The sequence below is a fragment of the Rhipicephalus sanguineus genome, chromosome 2, assembly GCF_013339695.2.
Source record: "Rhipicephalus sanguineus isolate Rsan-2018 chromosome 2, BIME_Rsan_1.4, whole genome shotgun sequence".
Classification (NCBI taxonomy): Eukaryota; Metazoa; Arthropoda; class Arachnida; order Ixodida; family Ixodidae; genus Rhipicephalus; species Rhipicephalus sanguineus.
The window spans coordinates 82,500,109-82,519,087 of NC_051177.1; the positions used below are offsets into that span (position 1 = coordinate 82,500,109).

The following is an 18,979-nucleotide window of genomic DNA, read 5'->3' on the forward strand; positions in this document are numbered from 1 at the left end:
AGTGCATGAAATAAGCTGCAGAACACTGCAGGAGGCGAGATGGAAGCGGCCTGCGAAAAGCACCGCTGGCGTGGCATCTCCAGTGTGTTGTGGCCTTAAAAGGGTGCTTACGTTGATTTTCAAAGCTTACTTTACTCCGCCATACAAATCTTCTGCATAGAGAGACAGATCTGAGCATGCTTGAAGCTCAGAAAATGCTGATAAGATATTTTATTTTGACATTAAAGTCAATTTTGAAATAATGCACCTACTGACATCGACACTAGTGTGATGTCAGGCTACAGTATCAATTCTGGTTATCTCGCGCATCATTATGGCTAGTTGGAGACAAATTTATAAATTAAGAAAAGTTATACATTATAAATTATTTATAAGTTATAATTATATAATTTTTATAAAAATATAACATTTAAAGATTATCAATTACAAAATGAATTTTAAAAAGGCATACATTCCGTTATGCTTTTGTATTTGTCGATTGTTGTATATATGTCACTACACTGTGTCATTACCTTTGTTTTATAAGCCTTGCTTTGAAGCCACTGCCGAGCAGAAGGAGGCCACGGCTTTGTCTAACTTTTTCTGACAGCTTTTTCGGCAGCTCCAACTGTCGGTAAGGCAGAAATAAAGAATTTGAATTTGAAAATATCTTGTGGTGATAGAGCTCTTCAGCTTTTCTTTTTTCTGGTGGCGGGGGGGTGTCACTACACCTGTTTGCAAAGCTGAATTTGTTAAATAAGAAATACTATAAAGAAGAAATAAGAATTCTGTCATGAATGCAAGCCAGAAGTTGTGGTGTGACAAGCGCACCAGCTACCTTTGCTGGTCCTGCACATGAAAGTCGCATGTTATTTCTCATTCTTTGCAGCAGCAGCAGCAGGCACAGCAGCCTCAACATCAACCTCAACAATGCCAACTGCAGCCCCAACATCAGTAGCAACAACTGACCTACAAATGATGGTGCAAGAAGTTAATGACTCAAACACCACCAGTGCACCTGCTTCATCAAAAGTAGTGCAAGTGCCAGTAGCCACGGACAGTACAACAGGTGAGGGTACCTTTGTAACGTCTAAAAAATTGTCTGATGCTGTATTGTCGCAAAACTGTGTTGTTGGGGGATAAAGTTTCTAGCTTTAACTAAACACTTTGCAAAGCCTATTAACAGAGTTTGTGGCAGCTTATGCCTTGAAGAACCAGCAGTCTGTTCTGTTACCATGTCTTCAAGAACATTTGTCTAACTAGGTTATCACTCTCAGTTATGTGATGGTCTTATTCGATTTCAGGTAATCTATCGCATTGTGTGGTAGAACTGCAGTGCATGACACAGTACAATGGTATAAATGGAGATGGGCACCTACAACTAAAAATATAGTGGAAATTTGGGTGAGCTGGTGAACTAGCATAATAGAACACTGGAAACACGAAACACAAGTAGCAGGAAATGGAATTCACCTAGCTCCTTCCGTCTTGTCAGTTCGGTACTTACAGCTAAGGTGCGAGTGAAACAACTATGTTACATCAAAGCTAACAGTAATTAATGCACAGATATTTATGGTAGAAAACTATGGGAAATTGATCTTTTGAATCAAGGTTGCACTATAAAAAACTAACTGTAGCCAGATAAAATGCAGGGAAATGGAGCAGAATTTGATAACTTTAACCACACAACTGGTCCCAACAAAGTGAAGTTGTATGTATGTATTAGAATAGCCAAAAACTGGTGAATTTGAACTCTGAAAACATCTGAGTGGTTATTTTGCACAAAATTGCTTCCACCATTGTGTCTTTTTTGTGTTTTTTTAAGTCTTCATGCCAGATTCGGACACAGCACTTTGTTGTTCAACTAGTGTCAAAACTTGGGTGTTTGTACTGCAGCACAATATGCATTCCTTCACTTACATGGGTGCTTTAGAGACTAGTTTTTGAAAGTATCTTGTTGCACAGCACTTGCATTGTGAATTCTGTAGCAAACTGGTATTCAGTTTCAGCCTACGAAATTATGGCTGCTTTGTGAGCTCTTCAATCACAATACACTTGCATGCGGCAGCTATCACACCTGACATGAAAGGATGCATGGGACCTCTCCTGTTAGTGTTTTCTGCGAGCCTGAAAAAGCAATATTCAGTACATACTGATGCAGCCTTGTTCATTATTCTCACGGCAGCGCACAAAAGCACACAAAAGGTGAAAGTAGATGGGACACAGTGCCAACTAGCATCTTTTAGTTGTTAGTGAGTGCTGTGTTTCTTCTACTTTTGCCATCAGTGTGCTTTTGTGTGCTATTGCAAGAATAACGTCATACAAACTATCCATCATTCGTTCATGTTGAGCCTTGTTCAGCCTTTATATTTCTGAAATTTCAGCCCTAGAAGGGCATTCACTGTGTACAGTGCTCACAAATTAAACACGACATCAAAACTTTTAGTATAATGACTGATGTGAGCAATTGATCAAGATAACCAGGCCACGTCGCTACAAATCTGGCTGCCAAGGGCTCTGATGTAAGCATTAGAGTAGAAATCACGTTGATATCATCCAAACCGAAGACGACGGAATGAAAGTATGTTTATTACTTTGCCCTATGTTGCCGCATTTCATTCCATGAGTGCTGTACAGGGTCATCCACTCTTACTATGAACACGACGCAGTGGGCCGCACTCCACAGGGTGCCAGTGCACGACACGGCTGTGCATTGAAGCTAAGTGGCACAGGTGCACAGGCGTTGCGTGATCTCTTCTGAAACGCTGGAGTGCCATGCTTGCTTTGCTGTGAGGCACTCCTATCAGCATGCCAGTGGCGACTAAGCATGCCGCAACCGTGTTGCGGGAAAGTGTGCTTTGCTTACTGCAGCGTGTTGCACAGTATTCTGCTTAAAGGGGCACTGCAACACTTTTTCAGCATGGTCAGAAAACACTGCTGGTCAGTAGTCAAGGTTCCCGGGAAGATGTGAGCCAAACATTATAGCGCCGCACACTGCCTGGAATTTACATTTAATCCTCAAAGTCAGCTAGAAATCGCTCGCTCTTCTATCAACAGATGATGCCGTAAACCCAAATGACTGCGCCATAAACCCAAAGTCCACTGCCATTGGCTGATTTGGGCATCGTTGGCTGCACAGCTACCGCAGCCTCCGAGGGATGCCGCGACATTAAACACAAGGACTTCTTACCCTAATTCTCAGCCAGAACCAGGTTCTTTTTGTGTGTGGAACAACCCACGTCCATGCACTTCTTGCTTTTCCCATATGTAGAGAAATCACTTGGACATTTGGTCCCAACTTATAATTTCTATTGCACCGCAGCACAGCACACATTGCCAGCATTTCAGTGCTGGTTGCACATCTGCATGACACTGCTCAGCACAAAACACGCACAACCTGTTGTATTGATAAGCTGCAGAATTCTTGATACTTAATGGGTTTCTCCTCTAAGCATGAAATATGACATCCTCACAGCAACTCGTAGAATACCTGCATAAATCAAGAAATATACACAAAAGGATGATGATAATTATGGTGCTGGCTCGTACAGTTGTGATTTGCAAAGGAATTGAGCCGTTTGGATCCCCTTATTCTCATTGCTCATGGTAGCACTTGTCATGGAGCACTGGTCATGGAGCACTGGTCCGACTAGCCTGAAGACCTATAAGCCATAAATCTACTACAGCTTGGGATACACTGTAGTGCATACCACCATAACATACCCCATCCAACTCATCCGAGCTTCCACACTCCTCATTAGAGTGCATATGCACTCTGGCAATATCAGGCTCAGTGGCTCAGCTGCTTGTAATGTGATATTAGTCAGGTGGACACAAGTGTGGAATTTACTGAGCAAAAGGAATTTGCTATTTACCTTAAAATTCTGAGCAAGCACTGCCACCTGAGCGAGTGCCCCTCCAATTTCACTGCTAATTTGAAATTTCTACACAGTTCCATGAAAGCACCCTTCCCCCTCACGCCACCTCCTGTTGCACATGCTGAGTGCACACTCTGTCCATGCAGTACTGGCCTGCTTGAATCTAATCCAGTCCTGCTTAGCAGCCTTATCTCTAAGCACCTGTGCCTGAAATTTGTCGTCAAAATTTGATCTTTTTTTTTCCACATAATGATCCCACCCCGAACTTGGTGCACGACACCCATAACAATTTTGAGGTTCCCACAAGCAAAAGCATGGCCTTTGAGATCAGTATTTGCAATTCGAAGATGGTGCCTATGACATGTTTTAGATTATAGCACACGTAGCAAAGGTAGGGCCTCAGAGATCTCTGTCGGTTGCCCAGAGCTGTTGTGGGTTTATGATCGGAGGTGCTTCCATGCCATGCGTCCCGTGGTCTGATTGCATTGCCTGTGTGTTTCTTGTGTTTGTGAGTCGTCGTAATGCACTAGCCAGGAATCAGAGTGAGGAGACTTCTGAGAAAATCCATGTTCACTCCATTTTTTTCAGGTGGGAAAACTGAGATGCTACAATCTTGACTAAGAAGTGTTTGGATGTGAGCTCATTGGTACGGATTCATCTATTGAAACACAGCGCTAATTTATACACAGACAAGGAAACATCACATGACCATGGGCGCTGTGCTCAGCACTCGTTCTCGTGTTATGTTTGCTTGTTTGTGTTTAAATTAGCGCTGTGTTTTTATAGATGCAATCTTGAATTTTGGTGCCGTTCCGGGAAAGTGGCATCCCTCCACTTTGCCGGTAATTTCGACTTGCTGAAGGGGAGCCGCTTGGAATTTTACAGTAAGCATCTGGGATGCATCCAGCCAAGTCAGTTTGAGAGAAATTTGTTGATGTATCTGTAGCTTAGTATGAAAACATATAATGTGAAATAATTCCTATTCTTTTGCAGCAACAGAAGCTAACCCTCAAGCACAAACGGTGTTGCCAAATAGGCCATTTGCCTTCCATTATATAGCTCACAAGTTTGTTAATCTGGGCACATCAGGGAATGTTGAGAATTCCCTGCCACCACTGTCAGCAGCTGTGGCTTCGGCAGCAGGTGAGACTATTTTATTTGTACACTCTGCTAATTTTTGAAGCCACTGGACCCATAAGCAATAAAAATGCAGCTTTCCAGCAGCTGCTAAAAGGAACAAGCTTAGGTCTGATGCTGCTTTTAAATTCTGCTTTGTTAAAACTTGCGGGGACATAAAAACAAGTTAGGGCAGCAATTTCATTGTTCACGAGTGTGCAAAAGAATGAGAAGGACAATAGCAGATGCTTAAGAGCGTACGAATGGGCACTGTTCACAGTTATAGGCATTGATTTCTGGAGCACAAAGAGCAGGGCGTAACGTTTGCATCTTGTGCACAACATAGTTAAGCTTGCATGCACAGATGGGGAGACGTCGGGAGATGTCAGCAGCTGACATATTAAGCACTCAGTTTCATGTTTCCCTCGAAAAAGTGATAAAATTTCTAAAGATGCAGGACATAGCAGAAAGACTTTTTTCATGATTTGATTACCTATATGCAGTAACCCTGACAGTAGGCACAAGCTTTCAGTTCTCAGTAGCCATGTAACTAGGCTAATTAAATAAGTTAGTTAAAATAGCAAACTAATCAGAAAATTGAAATGCAACTTGTCTTCTAACGTCCACCATGTCTGATAATTCAGTTTTAACAACTGCATTCTTATGTCAAGTGCTCTATTTTTTGGAATTTTGGTAGTCTTAGGATAAACAATTGGTATTTTAGTTTCAGAATGTCACTGGGCACCATATCAAAACCATGACTACCAAGCTGATTGATCTGTAATAGTTACTGCCCTTGTTCAAGGCTTAGAACAAGCCAAGCCAAGCCACTAAGTCATAAAAGCTGCATTTGTGCGCTTTGTCGTGCAAGTTTTTCTGCGCACCTAATGCAAGTTCACTTATGTGTTAAGCTAGAACACAAACTTCTTATAGCAGTTTCACATGGCCCAAGTGTACCCTTGATATCAGCACCAGATGAGGGTGCTGAAGGAATTAGTGGACAATGACTGTGGTGAAGAAGTATCTGATCACTCATTAATCACAGCTCAGTCGATGTTCCCAGGAATGAAGTTATACTGCATTTATTGACATCTTCATTCGTATCGACAGCATGACAGTGGTCAAGATATGGGCTGCAATATTGTAGCAATACCTTCCATTCAATTTGGTGCCACTCTTATCCTCCATTCACGGCTTATTGATTGATCCCTTTGATAACATGGGTGGAGCCTTACTGACCATTGACGAAGTGTGAAAGGAAATAGTGCTGGTAAATACATCACTACAAAATTGTTGCCACGGGCTGTCTAGGCTATGGGTACATGCATGTGCGCAGCAAATGATTGATAAACTTGGGCTGGATTCCAGGACAATCACCTTTGTGTTCACAATATTTCATGTGTCTAGGACCAAACGGGGGATAGTGTTTTCATCAAAGTGATGAGATAAGGCAGCATCCTTGGCACCATGCCACTGATGCCTGCGCTCATAGACGTTGATGCATCTTGTGCTTCGTGCCAGTTTACGTGGTCCCTGAAAGTGATGATACAAGAATACGGTGCGTTTTTGTTTTGCACACTTGTACAATAAAGTTTTTTTTCCTGGAAGTTCTGGTATTTTATACATCTAATTATTTGGACTTCTTTGTGATCCAGCCCGAGTGTGAATTATCAGCAAATGACTCCATGGTGCTTGCCCTCTTGAAAGTGCATTGAGTCAAGTCAAGTTATATTTACAACGTGCACAAAGTATGATACTGGAAAGTCAGATTACGTTATGGTGACAGTATCTCGTGTGCATCCACCTATTGTTTTTATGGGGAGCTTGCAGGATGGACCAGTCTAATTTTGCAGTCTTGTTATGGAGTGATTTTGTAGCTAATCAACATCAAATTACAACGTGCACCGGGCTGCTGCCAAAGTTGTTAATTAGGAAGCGGGATGATCTGATAAATTGTATTTTCCATACCTTGCGATATCAGGATCAGTAGTCAACGACTATCAAAGCCAACAAACACCAGCCAGTTTACAAGTCTACTGCCACAAGTACAGACTTCGAAGAAGAAGCTGAGCCGGCACCAGTACCAGTGGTACAGGAAGCTGAGCAGGCACCAGCGGAAGTGGTACAAGAAGCTGAACCGACACCAGTGCCGCTGGTATTGGCGGCTGTTCCCGGTAAGGTCCGCACAGCCACAGGCAGGACAAATCTTTTACGCTATCTGTATAAAGGCTTCTTCTCTTGATATGCAACTATGCAGTTGTCTTATATGTTTGCTCGAACTAAGTAAGCCGCACAGGTAGAACAGATGAATGATTGAATCGCGTGACATGTCGCGCACTTTTTCAAGTTTGACATCTTTGCTGCAAGCATGGCCTTCTGGCATGGCGCTTTGTGTGTGCTTGTTTCTATGTTCTTACATTGTCTTCTTCGCGCAGTTTAATCATGTTTGCTGAACGGCCTTTTGATAGCTATGAGCGTAAACAAGCATTGCTCCTACAATCTTTGTGTGTGTGGTTCTAGAAGTACATGAAGGTGGCCAGTAATTCCTACCTAAATAAATGCTAATAAGGTGGCAATAGGGGCTAGTTGGTACATCTTCATGCCTAAATAAGCAGCTCTCCTCCAGTGTACTGTCAGAAGCTGAACCATATTTTATTTTTCAATTATGTTTTACACAAAAAACTTTAGCGTACATACTTCAAATACATTAGGAGGCCCCGAACTACTAAATTCATACTGACTGTGGGACCTCAAGTTAATAATGGATACATTACTCCCTTCAAAAGTAATTATTCTTTTATGTGTATTAGCTTTGAATCTGCAGTTGCTCTAATTTGTCCCATTAGCCTTTCCGCTCTTTTTCAAAGTGCATGGCAGATTTATTGCCCACTGAAAGGTGCAATGCACTTTCTTGTTCTTTGTTTTTTTTGCATTGTACTTTCGAAAACATCAATGCTTATTGTTTTATTTCAGGTGGTCTCTCTACAATAGGATCAAATGATAATTTCAGGCTTGTGTTGGACATCTATAAAATGAGTGCTGAGATAAAATCGAAGGTAAGACAGGTTCGGTATTCTCAGAGAGCGAGATGGTCAGTTTTAAATTATCAATGTTCATGTTCTTCTCTGTGACTTCAAGGTGTTTTGCTGCTGTTTTTGATGCTTGCTGAGCTCATTATTTTAGCAATAAGTTTTGTGGGTAAAACTGCAGCAATGACCAGCAACAAACTGGTTCATGGTTGTTTGCGATCAAATTTCGAGGATACTTAACATTGATGGTGTATTTTCAATTTGGGAATTGCAGAGCAAGCAGCCAATACAATCAGAAAAGCTTTTAGCTGCAATGTACAGGCTGCATCGGCACCTGTATTGAATGTTCCAATGCAGGTAATGTGTCATACATAATTAATGTGTTGTACGTAATTCTGAGCAAGCGCCCCCTCCCCTTCTGCTCCGCTCCCTAATGTACGCATCCAGGCAACACTGACATGCTTGAATTCAATGGAATCCTGCTTAGCAGCCCAATGACTAAACACCTGGGCCTGAAGTTTGTCATCAAAATTTGATTTTTTTTTTCTTTCCTGCATAATGATCGCACCCTGAACTTGGCACACGGCACCCATGATGATTTTCAGTTTCTCATGAGCACAAGCGTTGTCTTTGAGATCTGTATTTGCGATAGGAATCTGGTACCTATAACACACATAGTTACTTTTCAAAAGTAAGGCATTCAAGAGCTGTCTGTCATGCTTCCCACTGTCCGATCGTATTGCCTTTGTGTTTCTTGTGCGTGTGAGTCGTCATAATGCGCCGTGTCATGAAAGAGTGCTAGAACAGTTTTGAGGAAGTACATGTGCACTTCTTTTTTTTTTTCTGGCAGGAAAATTTTCCTATCGCCATCTTGAATTTTTGTGCTTTTCCGGGAATGTGCCCCTTCCCCTAAAGTTTGCCGGTAGTTTTGCAAAAGGGAGAGTTGCGCTAGTTGGTTTGGGTTCATTTTGAAACAGCGCAAAAGATGAAACACACAGAAGACTGAACAACATGAGCGCTCGTGTTGTTCAGTCTTCTTCTGTGTGTTTCGTCTTTCGCACTGTTTAAAAAGGAACGCTAATTTTGACTTGCTTGGAATTTTATAGTAATTTGGTTTGCATACATAAATGAACCAGTGGTATAGATTTAATGCAGTTAATACAGTAGACTCTCGTTAAACGGAAGCGGTACACATCAAATGCAAAGAATAAGTGGCCCACCTATGCACTTCAGAAGACGTGCCTCTTTTCCTGACCAGATCCTGCTGCAGTGCACCTTTTTTCAAAGTTCGTCACGTGAACTTCTGGTCTGACGTATAAGACAGCTGTCGCATTTCATGTGCGCATCGTTCCTTCATCGCATAATTCATGCGCGTCATTCCTGTGTGCATGCATTCGCACACAAACAAGTATACTATTTACATAATTTTGCTATAACTTCTGAGAGAGAGAGAAAAAGCTTTATTAGAAAATGAGTCAATGCACATCAGGAGAAAGTCTGCCTCCCCCGTCGCCCCTAGCCATCGGCCGGAATCCCTTGAGACACGGCGCTGAGTAATATCATTTAGTGCTGACTGCTTGTTTGCTTCTCCAGCAAACTTTCTTTAGCTTCTTTTCTTTAAAAGCAAGATATATAAGTCATTTTCCAGTTCATTAATTATTCGCGCTGTTTGGTACTGCATGGTTTGCTTTTCATAGTTATTGCTAATCCTAAATTCCTTCTAACAGGATAATACTGGCTAATTTTCTTTTATATATAAGTTTTATTTTTTTGTACACCTTTTTTAGTGGTCCAAGATAACATACAGTGGACTCTTAGTAAATGCAAATCTCCTAAACGAAATTGCTATTGCTGCCTAAATGGGACAACTGCCTCGAATGTGATTGTTTTTGCACTTGTATTCTGCACTTCTATTCATTTCTCAGTAAATGGTATTCCTGTTATACGGAACTTATTTTCCTAGTTCCTTCAAGTTACGTCTAACAAGACTCTACTGTACCATATTACATGCTTCCAACATCTGACTAAAAAAGAATGTTGATTTGGGTAAACAGTCAGTGTTCCCATAGTAGTTATCATAATGCATGGTATATTATGTCGTAGCGCAACCAACTTGTTATTAGCGGTGTGCAAATACTCGAAATTTTTTTATAATGAATCGAACAGTGCATATCCGAAATACGAAATATTTTTTTAAAATAATCAACACTGATGAGTTATACCTCCAAAGGTGTTAAATGTTGCTGAGCTTTTACAGGACTATAGATGCTATATTGATCACTGGATGAATGCACCTTTGCTCTAAACTGCAGTGTAGCTGAAGTGAAAGTGTCGTCAGTCTGCTATCATCATCATGACATTGGCGCCTCACATGCTCTCACTGTTTCTCACACGCTCTGAATGTCTAAGCATTTACATGACTAACAATTAGAAGCAAGTGTTGTGCTGTGTAAACTATTCATGCAGATGCAGTATCCAACACTAATGTTTACCTGCTTTTGGTGCTAAAGCCCACACTGTGATAACTGGTTTATCTGTTCCATTACATATTTAGCTGTATGTGCGGTTTTATGTTCAACACTGTTTAACTTTTATGCATTAACTTTATTAACTTTAAGACTGGTGAACAAAGTACCACCTTGAATACCGTAATTACAGCTGTAATTCAGCCTACAGTTACAAAATATCTTGAGGGTGTCAGATGCTGCTGTATACAAGCTTACCTCAGCTTGCATAATGTCTTTTCACTTAAAAGTTATCGTAATGTTGCTTTGCTAATGTTTGTGAATAGTATTCGTTTCAAAGGAAATGCCATATTCTAGGGCAGTTTTGAGAATTGGTTCCTTAATATTTGAAAACTATTCTAATAGCATTCGATTCATGCTCTATTCAGTGTCATCACTATTCGATTCATATTTGACCTGTTTCTAAAAGTCCCTATTCACACACCCCTACGTGCTATAATTTTTTTTTACTAATATTATGTCGACTTTTAAAAAATAAATTTTTTTTACATGAATATAATTGCGTTGCATAAAAGTAACACTTTCGCACAAACTAATTATAGATGTGTGTGATACATGTATGAGTAGTTGTTTAAAATGGAGCTTCAGCTTGTCTGCAGAGTGCTGAGTATTTGCAGATTCACCTAGTTTCTGGTGGCATAAGTGTAAGCGGGCCATTGGGGTGGCATCATGTGGGTGGCGCAGAGGTTGACCAGGTAAAATCAGCTATGATTGCAGTAACTGCGCTGGTGGTGTAAATTTTCAGCAGTGGTCTAATCGTGAGCCTGTTGCCTTTCCAAATGTTGTTTTTTGGTAAAGACATGCACCAACACGCACACAAACATTGGATGAAGTGTTACGGGATGTTGCTACCATCACTCGTAACGTACCCTCGCAAGCTCCAGAATATTGGATGCGATGACTCTAATGGTGTACCATACTGTCGGTGTTCAGATTAGTGACCTGGCTTTGATTCCTTGCCCCATGGGGTTTTTTGTTGCAGTTTCCACACGTAACCAATTCCCAGCTTGTTTTTCGAATGAAAAGAGCTATGCTCGAGTATCATCTGATGTTCCAAAGGCAACAGTGCCGTACCTTAGAAGAAAAAAACGGGGTATGTATTCTGGAGTCTCGCTATTTCCTGCCATGACCCCGTGCTGTTTCATCTCATCAATTGGCTCTGCCTTTCAGTTCATCAATGCCCAGCTGCCCATACCAGACGAAATTCATGTAAAGCTCAAGGAAGCTGCACTTGCTATTGATCAGCTGAATATTGCTCTTCGAGAGCTAGATGAAGTCGCAAAGGTAAGGGATGAAACCTCTGTTAACATTATTCCTAAAAAAGTAAACAACATACGCTCGACCTGCGTAGAACACGCAGCACACACAGCATATGCTGGAGGAGCAGCCTTAGAGCCCGCTGTAAACTTTTCTCAGGGCAGTGCAGTTGCGGGTGCAGTGCAGTTGCGGAGTACCACTGTACCCTAACTCATCGTCATTTTATGATCTAGGGAAGTGCCCACTGCACGTCTGTAAGGCAGTGTGTGTACGTGCATAGTTGAAGGCTTTGTTGATGCTATGGCTGAGGCCTTTGTAGCCAGTGGGCAGCTTTAAATGATCCACTCCTTACGCACTTCACACGGTGAGGCTCCTGAGGCAATTATAGTACTCTTCTGCCATGAAATACTACATCTGTTGATGTGACTTCTCGCCAGACATGACTCCTATATAAGATCTTTTTCGGAACAAGTTTCGAGCACTCTGGGGTAGAATACCCGAGTACCACGCAGAATGCCTGGGTTTGAGTCCAGCTTGAACCCAGTTTTTTTTTTTCCTGCATTGTTCACAATAGCTGTGATGGACATCAGCAGCGGTGGATGATATTGCCACTGAAATTGTTGTGAGATCATAACAGCCTTGCTGTAATGAAGCTTTAACTTGGGCTGGTTGGTATGATATTCTTAGGTTATTGCACTTTACTAAAGGCTCAAAAGACGATCGAAGTTGTTGAGGCAAGCTCGCACAGATGCTCACCTCGTTTCTTTTGTTTGTTTTTTGTGCCTTTAGATCAGTGCCTCAACATAAGAAATGTCCTCAAGTGATAAAGGCACTGTACTAAGATGTTGTTAGCTTGAATACCAGTGTGGATTTAGCACATTTTAACCCTTTCAGGCGCCACCTATGAATAACTCTCTGTAAATGCGTCAAACTCACACAACATTATTTCAAGGCACTCAATATTTTATTGCAAAAAAAATAATCTCATAGTACGTTGATTTATGTGTTTTATAGTAATTAATCTTACTTAAATTGTAATTTAATGTCCAGTTATACGAAGTCATTCAGGTTCTATTTATGCATAAGTAAAATCAAATTTTATGCTAGAAATACTGTGCAATTTGGTTTTCGATTATTATAATTTCTAACAAAGAAAAAGTATACTTTTGGTTTGGCTCGCAGAAAGCGGCACGTCGAAGGACTCGTCGAACATCGTAGTGCATTCAGCAAAGTGATCATTTGCAACGGTACAATGCAAAATGAAGTTAAATGAAGACACATTTATTGTGTACGGGGTTCAATTCATCCAAACTTCATGTATCTTGCTCTTTCTTAGCCCCTAGTAGACGCAACTAGCCAAAGCAAGTTGTGTACACAATTGTGTACAAAGTGCCTTGAAGGGTTAAGGGCAAACAGAAAGCTGTGCTCATCTTTGGACTCCTGCTAAGTGGATGTGATACACTCAAACCTCGATATAATGAACATAAATATAAGGAACTATCAGTTATAACGAAGTAAATGAAAAATAGTCTTGTCATAGATACAGTGTTGTGAATTCACGTTTATAACGAATTTTCGGATATAACGAAGTTATTTTCATGTCATATATGACTTTGTTATAATGAGGTTATATTTCACTACTCCTCAGTCTCACTTTCACAGCATGTGCCCTAAATTTAGTGACTAAATATCTATAATATCTTAGTTAATTTGGGAAATTGTTATTGAAAATTTGTTTTGTCATCGCATCAGTACTAGTACATGTTGCACAAAAATAAAGTACTTGGACAACTTGTGTAAGAGCATTGCTGGCTCAGGCTTCTCACCGGCACAGATATGTATGAGAAATATGTGTGCACTGAATAAGTGGAAGGCCTAATTTCTATTTTTGTGGAATTATATAGATAAGTCTAATAATTTATGCTTAAATGATCATGCAAAATTCTTACTAAATTTAATGTTATTGGAGCTTTCATTCCATACGATGGGGCCGCTAATTTCAAACAGTCTTTCACAGTAAGTATATCGGCATACCATAAGTAAGGTAATCCTGTTTGCTGTGGCACACCATGTGTTCCTTTTGGGTGCTATGAAGACGGCTTGATATAGCGCGATTAAACTGATTTGTATGATGAATTGTATGAATGACATGTAGCATCCAAATAGGTTTATTAGGTAAAATTTGTGAGAAACCTGAAATGGGCACCTCCTTGGGTGTGTGTATTTGGAGTGCTTAATTCATTCTAAGAGCTCGTTTCTGCAATCAGAGTAGTGGTTCTAAATAGTTAGGATACACTTTGCCCAAAGATTCAGTGCAGTGGCTTAAGTGACTACGAACAAATCCAAAGTATAGTACAGTAGACTCCTGTTAAACGAAAGCTGAAGGGACCAGGAAAATATGTTTTATTTAACAGGAGTTTCGTTTACTGAGAGATGAAAAGGGGTGCAGAATTCAAGCACAAAACCAATCATGTTAGAGGCAGTTGTTCCATTTAAGCAGCAATTTCATTTAAGAGAGTTTCGTTTATTGAGAGTCTACTGTACATGAAGAATGTTAAAGCTAAAGCAGTCTCGCATGCGAAATAATATGTGACAACAATAAGCCACATGTGAGCACAGGTTTCTGGGCTGGCTTTTCCAGTGCACATCCCAAACTACATGCTGCGAAGTTTGTAGGTGTGGGCATATGCTGTACACTGACCTCAAACGCTTAATTCTAAGTGGCCAGCATCTGCTACCATTGTTCAAGGATCAAACGGAGCATACTTTGATTGTGGAAGGAAACAAGGCTCGCAAACCACAAAGCAGTGGACACAAGAGAAGCCTGGTTCTATTGTGTTCACTCCTTACTTTCCTTAATGATGAATCTTTAACAAATACCTCAACTTTTTTTTGGTGATTGTACAGTACTTTGCTTTCTGTATATAAATTGATAACTGATTATTATTAAACCGCATTCAGATGCCCTCAAGTTCATTATTTATTTTGTCTTTTATTGTGCTGCGTGTGCTGCCCACTATGTAATTGTAGGTTCCTGAAGCAAAGAAGTGTGCCAGAAGTGAAAGCCACAGTTGTGGACCTATTAACAGTTCGTGCTGTAGATGTCCAGCTTGCCTGTGGATTGCGCTATGGACAGGACACATTGCACCTGCTTTTATGTGCATCTTGAATGCTGTTCTATATTTTAACGCAGAAAAACCCATTAGGATTCTACAGGTGTTTTCAAAGTAACTTCTCATATACCATAAAATCCAGAGCAAGCGCACTCCCCCTCCCTTTTTCGGGAGGTTCGAAATATGCGCCTGTGACCGAGCAAGGGCCTCTCCTCCCCTCCCACCATTTTAACTGTGTAATCCACTCTTTTTATTCACCCAAAGAAAGCGAATAAAAACAGTGAATGCATGTGTATTTAATAAAGCATTTCATTAGAATCACAGGTGTGCATTCATTATTCTGAGCGGCTCTTCCGCCACCATCTTGAATTTTGATCTGCGGCCACACAAGGCCACCCCCCCCCCCCAAATCTTGTCGCCTTATCTTTCACCGTAAGAAGTGTGAGGGGGGGTGGGCGCTTGCTGGGGATTTTACAGTAGTGTGGGTGCTTATAACAGTACGAATTAAGTTTTAAGAATCCAAATATAAGTTAAGTATGGAGTCCTTCTTTTTTAGGGATGTCAACAAATAGTGATTATGCTTTTAATGAAGTGTGATATCTTCTCTCGTTTTTAGCAAGTGGTTATAAGTTCTGGCAATTACAGAAGCTTCATTGCATGGCCCTGAAACAGTCACAGTTGGTAATGCTGTGGCTTGTGGTATTTTCTCAGTGAAGGCATTTGTGTATAGCTGTGTATGAGATAAGGGACTTACACTTTTTTCTTTTTGCTTTGCTTAAACAGCAGCTACAAAGGAATCAAAAGCTGAATAGGCTGGTGCAAGTTCTGCCCTTGTTGAGGCAGCGACTGAGACACATACTGCCTCGACAGCAACGTGCAAAGGATCGCTGTCCCGAGCAAGTCCAAGCAGTAAAAGTTCAGCCGCAGTCGAAGCTTAAAGAAACACGTCTTCAGGCAAAAGATTCTCAAGCACCTCAGCAGGATCAGCAAGAGTAACAACAACCAGCTAAATGAGGACATGTGTCGACAGAAGGCCATTCTCTGCTGCAGCAGCAGCACTGATACCCACGGGTGCTGGGTCTCACAAAAGACTTCCACGCAGTTATCTTTCCGCTGCGTCCAAATGAATGAGTCCTCGCCGCATTTGCTGGTCATCCACTGGCACTGCGTTGGAACCATTGCCTGGGAAAGAGACAGTGCTATTGTTGTTCGAGTTACCTGCAGTCCTACAGAACTAGTCCATGGGGCACAGTGTGCCACCGTTCATTCCTTTACAGCTCAGTGCTATGCCTGCAGAGCACTGTTTGTTTTAAGATTCCTGCAAGCGCCTTCGAATTGTGAGCAGGCACATTCAGGTGCAGTGTGCAACACACAGGTGTATCTGTGAAAGAACCAATTCAAGCTCCCTCATGCCAAAGGCTACATATGCAAAATGCATTCGCCATTCAGTCTGCTCTGGGTGGATTGGGCACTCCTGCAGCCACGGTAACGATCAACATTGTTGGTAGTTGCCAGAATTTTGTTAACCAAGACGTCAGCCTCACTTTCCTGTCATTAATGAGATGGCCCATTGTGGATTCCTCTGACCATGGCTGTTAGGACGGCAGGTGGCAAGGAATGTTCAATGTCTTATTGCTGTGCTGTGACTGAGGAACCCTGCACTGTTTCCTTCAGTTAATGCTAGTATATTTGTGAATTCCAGGACTGTGACTTCACAAGTATCCTACTGAAACAGCTGGCCTGTCTTTCAGTGCACGTTATCTCTCTTGCGTGCAGGTTGTGTCAGTGCAACTTTTCTAGATGTGATCATGCGGTCATCACTGCTGCCCGTCTAACTTAACGTGTATTATCTTTTTTGGCATTTTGTTGCTGGCAGTGACAAAGTTGTGCACTGCAGCAGTGTTCCATGTCCATCCACCTATAAGAATTCTTTTACATTCATGCTTTCAAAATGTGTGGTTGTCATGAGGGTATTGCGATCGCACATGTTTATTTTTTAGGGAAAATTTAAATAAAAAGTTTCTTTTCTTGGCTTAATAGTCACTGTTACTTTAAAGCAGCTAATGTTAATTTAAAAAAATGAACAACGTTATGCGTATAAGGGCTGGCAAGGAGATCTGTTTTGAAGAAAATGAACGGAGAAATGCACTCTAAATTAGTGTGTGTGTGTTATGTAAACTGACACGATGTGTGACTATTTACGAGTTTATTTACACTGATGTGCACAGCATTGACCAATATGGAGGACAGCCCACACGCTGGACAGGCCAGTCCTCTTTGTCGTCTCCTGTTGGCAGAATGTCTGACCTTTGATGTGTTAGCTACGTATTAATATATATACTCATTTCGAAGCGGCAGGAGTGCCAAGGGTATGGCGATATCCTTTTTAAGGGGTTCCGCGGGAACCGTCTCACTGACAAATCGCACTTGAACTAATGTGCCTCTGAAACCACTGTGTTCTTTTAACTTCAAAGGGCCTTTAATATGCCCACGTGACTGGGTGGGGTCCGGCTTGCCAACTCCGCCCCACTGTTCCCCACTCGGTTGACACCGACCCGGGCAAATAGGAAACCTGGAGTCCTTAGATTTTTTTCACTACGTTGTTGAAATGTGAAAAATCTAGGGACTTTAGGGAAACCTACACATTCTGGTCGTGTCGTCAGAGGTCTTGACGGCACCCGATAATGCCTACATTATTCTTCATTGGTGATCATTGGTGAAAATGAATTACAATATTGTGTGCTCTGAGGGGGCCAGAGACTTGGCGTGGGAAATTTTAGGAAAATTTAGTTAGCTATCACGCAAAAATGCCACATTCACGTGCCGAACATTCGGCGCTAAATACGAAAATGAAACTTTGACCATTCTTTTTTTTTCTTATAGTGTCCTATGTGTCAAAATTAACGGCAGTAGATTCCTGAAAGATTAATTTGCCAGTCTTAATTGATTTAGTGTTTCACATTTGTGTTAACGCACTGGAGTTTTAGCGCGAAATTCAAGAATGGAACTCGGACCTCTGTTCTCTCTTCCAAAATTAGCCTGTGATCGCTAAATTTACGGCGATTAAATTTTCAAACAATAATTCATCAATCTACTCTAGAAAAACGCTTAAGAACACTATAGTCAGATACAACTCAAGCCTGGAAAGGCCCGGCCAGATGACCGAAATGTGGCAGCTGGTTGCCTCTGTGACTAAAGAAATAGTACCCCCCCCCCCCCATAAAAATGCTGTTATGCTTCTAAAACGCTTATTTCTCGGTATAAATAATACTTTTTAGCTTGAAGACTTATTTAGTAGAGCTTGCGGGATGGGCATGAATCGGAACATGCATGATCATTTGAGAAAAAAGACCCCGCGCTGTCTAAGCTCCAAGACATATATATATATATATATATATATATATATATATATATACACACACCCACATACATACATACATACATACATACATACACACACACATGCGTATATAGAACGGTATATTTCGCCTTTGAGCTAATTCTTTAAAGGGACACTAAAGGCAAATAATTTATGTCAGAGTGAAAGCTCAATGTATGACAACGTCTAAAACGGCAATATCAACAGCAGTGCCCTACTTACCGGGAAGTTAAGCTATATGTATCACACGATGAGCGCCACGAGCGGCACATTTTGGAAATGATCCCGATGACGTGAGAGAGTTCGACTACAATTAATCACTCGTAATCAAACTAGCTGCAATAAAAAAAGAACCTTCCGGGCATCAAGAGACGTAATTAAATGCTGCTTGTTCGTTTCTGTTTGATTCATGGAAAAAAGAACGTCTTTGGCGTTGCCATGGGGAACGGCGCGCGTGGTTCAAAGGCTCCGTTTTCGCCGAACTGCGCTTCGCCCGGCACCCTGCTTCACTCAAGCGTTCGCATCTCAGTAGTGGTTTCGGTATCGCGTACTGCCGCGTTTGTTTTGCGCGCTCGTGAAAGTCGCTCTGACAGAAAGTTCGACAAAATGCCACATGCATGTGATGCTGCCGGATGCCCGAATGGCGCACGCCGCCGCGCAGTAAAGGCGGGCAACGTTGGGCACGGCAGCAGTAACGTGAGAA

General features: G+C 41.5%; 2 protein-coding genes across 2 annotated transcripts in view; both read left to right on the forward strand.

Moving 5' to 3' along the window:
• The window catches only part of LOC119383246 (transcriptional regulator ATRX homolog), a 79,164-nt gene extending 73,918 nt beyond the window's left edge, over nt 1-5,246 (forward strand). The window contains exons 27-28 of the mRNA XM_049412465.1: nt 865-1,048; nt 4,851-5,246. Of these exons, the coding sequence (XP_049268422.1) occupies nt 865-1,048; nt 4,851-5,038 (372 nt within the window). The 3' untranslated portion in view covers nt 5,039-5,246. The remainder of the gene's footprint in view (nt 1-864; nt 1,049-4,850) is intronic.
• Nucleotides 5,247-6,957: 1,711 nt separating this feature from the next.
• LOC125757177 (uncharacterized) lies at nt 6,958-16,930 on the forward strand. Its single transcript, XM_049412466.1, has 5 exons — nt 6,958-7,147; nt 7,947-8,029; nt 11,510-11,620; nt 11,698-11,811; nt 15,681-16,930. Exons 2-5 carry the CDS (start codon nt 8,006-8,008, stop codon nt 15,891-15,893), a joined length of 462 nt encoding a protein of 153 aa, XP_049268423.1. The 5' UTR covers nt 6,958-7,147; nt 7,947-8,005; the 3' UTR covers nt 15,894-16,930.
• Nucleotides 16,931-18,979: the final 2,049 nt, after the last annotated feature.

Bases quoted from the DNA above. Each gene is read 5' to 3' on its own strand.
- LOC125757177 (XM_049412466.1), top strand. From the start codon at position 8,006: ATGAGTGCTGAGATAAAATCGAAG. The intron at 11,621-11,697 runs GTATGTATTCTG...TCTGCCTTTCAG, and splicing joins CCTTAGAAGAAAAAAACGGG to TTCATCAATGCCCAGCTGCC. The intron at 11,812-15,680 runs GTAAGGGATGAA...TTGCTTAAACAG, and splicing joins AGCTAGATGAAGTCGCAAAG to CAGCTACAAAGGAATCAAAA.